Raw genomic sequence first — 3,437 nt, forward strand, 5'->3', positions numbered from 1 at the left:
AACCACTAAGCCACCGTGACCCCCCCCATTAAATATGTCCATGAAAAAATTTAGAGTCTGTGGTTAGAGCTCCATCTGGTGGACAAAATGCTCTTTAATATCATTCGTTTCAATGTTTTGTTCTGGATTTGCACAGGGACTGAGTTTAGGTTTTGATAAAGCTATACAAAAAAGTAATCAAAGAAAAAAAAACACACACTCGGACACAATCACGCAGATATTCTCTTTTTTATTCAGCACCTGCACCCCGTTAGACTTTACCAGTTTTTATTTACAGTTAAATAAAAAAAAAAAAGATCAAATGTTTTGATTACTTTTTTCATATTGCCATATGTGTGTGTGTGTGTGTGTGTGTGTGTGTGTGAGACCCTTGTACATGTGATTGTTTGCCTGTCTGTCTTTATACGTGTCTCACGACATCCTCCAGGGACAAATCTATGGACAGACAGACAGTCGGACAGACGGACAGGCAGACAAACAGTTGCAGGGACACACCGTCTGTGGAAATAAATAAATATGGCTTAAAACAGGAGTCTTTGTCCCTCTGCTGATTCTTCTATCACTGGTGTTAGCCAATCATGTCTGAGCATCTCAGCCTGCTGCGATGCTTTTGGGTGAACGAGTAGTGAATGAGGAAGGCAGCCGAGGGGTAACGCTTGTGATGTGATGATCCGGTGGTAGTGTGAGCTTGTGAGTATGTGTGTAAGACTCTCCATCCAGACGTGAAGATGTTTCAACACTCATCTGAGGTTCTTCATCAGTTATAAGGAACAGTGGGAAAGTACTAACGTTCAAAATAAGAATGTTTACAAGAATTTGTTCTTATCAGTAATATATGGTGCAAAATGTTGATTGTAACAGGTTAATGAGCAGATTATCAGATGATCCTCTGGCTAGAACATCTGAGAATCTAGAAAATGTGATCTAGTCTGAAAAATGGCCCTTCTTTGGTTTCTAACTCCAAACACACTTTAGTTTATTACAAGATTATGAAGGCTTTGTATTGCTTCAAGCTTCTGCATCATTTTCAGGGTCTATAAGCTCATGCTCCCATCTTGAGACCTTCAGGCTCCTGCTCTGTTCCTGAGGTTTATAGGATTCCGCTCCAGTCCTGAGTGCTACCATCTTCAGTTCTAGTTATGTGGTCTACATGCTTCTGCACCAACACTTAGATTCTTCCAGATCCTGCTCCATTCATGAAATCAAGAAGATCCTGCTCCAGACCAGAGGCCTACAAGTTTCTGTTACAGTCTTATGGTCTGTAAGCTCCTGCATACTTAAAGCCTACCAGATTCTTCTCCAAGCAGCTCTCCTGCTTTAAACCCTGACTCCTACAAGCATCTACTCCAAACCATAGCTCCTTTACAAGCTTCTGCACCAGTCCTAAGAGTCTACCTATTCCTGATCCACTCTTGAAGCCTTCAAGCTCCTGTTCCAGTCCTGAAGCTCAAAAGTTCCTAAGGTCTAGAAATTTCTACACCAAACCTGTGGTCTGCAAGCTTCACAGTCAGATGTAATGTCAACCACAGTTCCATATTCTACCTCTCTGATTCTAATTCACAAACGTTTCTGCCATGATCCTGGTGACCAAAAGAAGCTGCTCCATCTATTTACACACCAGAGAAACTGAAAAAAAAAATGATGACAAATAAATAATATTCTGCACGTTCTTAATCTTGGTTCCTCACAGGTTTTCCTCCTTCTTCTACCTGTAATGTTAGTGGAGCTGCTTTGATTCAGTTTGCACTAAACATGCAGTTTTATTCTACTCCATTGAGCTGATGAAGAACTTTAGATGAGTGTTAAAACATCTTTAAACTCTAAAGTCTAGTTCTTGACTTACTTCTGTACGCATTTCAGTGTACAGTCAGTTTATTGCTAAAGTCTTTTCACAGTTCGTCTCGTGATGCTCGGGCAGCAGGGGGTGGTGTTTCTCCAGTCACGCTGTTCTGAGCGATGGGGCGAATGTTGCCCTGCTGGGCAGTTTTCTGAGCGTGGGATCGGTCCCAGTCTGTACTGATGGCCTCGTCGTCCCATATGGTGGATGTCTCGGTGTCACTGAAGTAACCCGGCTCGCCCGTGTAGTGCGTCGGGTAAACCAGCAACGGCTCTACAGAGAACGCTCGCAGATCCCTCGGCTCAAAGTGGGACATGTAGGCTGTGCTGAAAGAGAGAGAGGGAAGATTTCACTCAGATCACTTCAGGTTAGATCAGTTAGATAAAGTAGGTTACTGAGGGTATTGTGTAGGCTGGTATACAGTGACAAGGAAACCTTTAATTATTATATAAAGTGTATAATATATACACTAATACACTAATACACACACACACACAATAATACACTAATACACACACACACACAATAATACACTAATACACTAATACACACACACACACAATAATACACTAATACACACACACACATTATAGTACACTAATATACACACACACACATACACACAATAGTACACTCACACACACACAATAGTACACTCACACACACACAATAATACACTAATACACACACACACATTATAGTACACTAATACAGACACACACATACACACAATAGTACACTCACACACACAATAGTACACTAATACACACACACACATACACACAATAGTACACTCACACACACAATAGTACACTAATACACACACACACACAAGTACACTAATACACACAATAGTACACTAATACACACACACATACACACAATAGTATACTAATACACACCAATACACACAAATACACTAATATACATACCAATACACTAATACACACACACATACATACACACACACACACAATAGTACATTAATACACACATAATAGTATACTAATAAACACCAATACACACAAACACACAAATACACTAATATACATACCAATACACTAATACACACACACATACATACACACACTCACACACACAATACTACATTAATACACACACAATGGTATACTAATAAACACCAATACACACACACACACACACACACACACACAGAAGTACACCAACACACTAATACACACAAACACACACACACACACACACACACTCACACACACACACACACACAGAAGTACACCAACACACTAATACACACAAACACACACACACACACACACATTAAGATAAATATTTTGTATATATATTATTATTATAGCTAGCAGTAATGTGATCTAGGTGGAAAGTGAGTCCTCCAGGTGAACCTGTGTTTCCTTTTCTCTGATTAATTCCTAATTCATTGTCATTTCTATTTAAGGACATCCATTAAACGTAAAATAAAGACAATGTTTTACTCCTTTTGACTCAGTATATGATTTTAAACGTTATATACTGACTTAATGTCCACAAAATCCAGCCAAATGTCTCTTATGTGCTGAGACTTTAGAAAACCAGTGAAATTTAAACAGCTGTAATAAATAAT

At 39.4% G+C, this 3,437-nt stretch overlaps 1 protein-coding gene across 1 annotated transcript in view; it reads right to left on the minus strand.

Annotated features, from left to right (window-relative positions):
* Positions 1–1,601: 1,601 nt before the first annotated feature.
* colgalt2b (collagen beta(1-O)galactosyltransferase 2b) overlaps positions 1,602–3,437 on the minus strand; it is a 28,621-nt gene continuing 26,785 nt past the window's right edge. The window contains exon 13 of the mRNA XM_060881343.1: positions 1,602–2,163. Within this exon, the coding sequence (XP_060737326.1) occupies positions 1,890–2,163 (274 nt within the window). The 3' untranslated portion in view covers positions 1,602–1,889. The remainder of the gene's footprint in view (positions 2,164–3,437) is intronic.

This window comes from Tachysurus vachellii, chromosome 11 (assembly GCF_030014155.1).
Source record: "Tachysurus vachellii isolate PV-2020 chromosome 11, HZAU_Pvac_v1, whole genome shotgun sequence".
In the NCBI taxonomy this organism is placed as follows: Eukaryota; Metazoa; Chordata; class Actinopteri; order Siluriformes; family Bagridae; genus Tachysurus; species Tachysurus vachellii.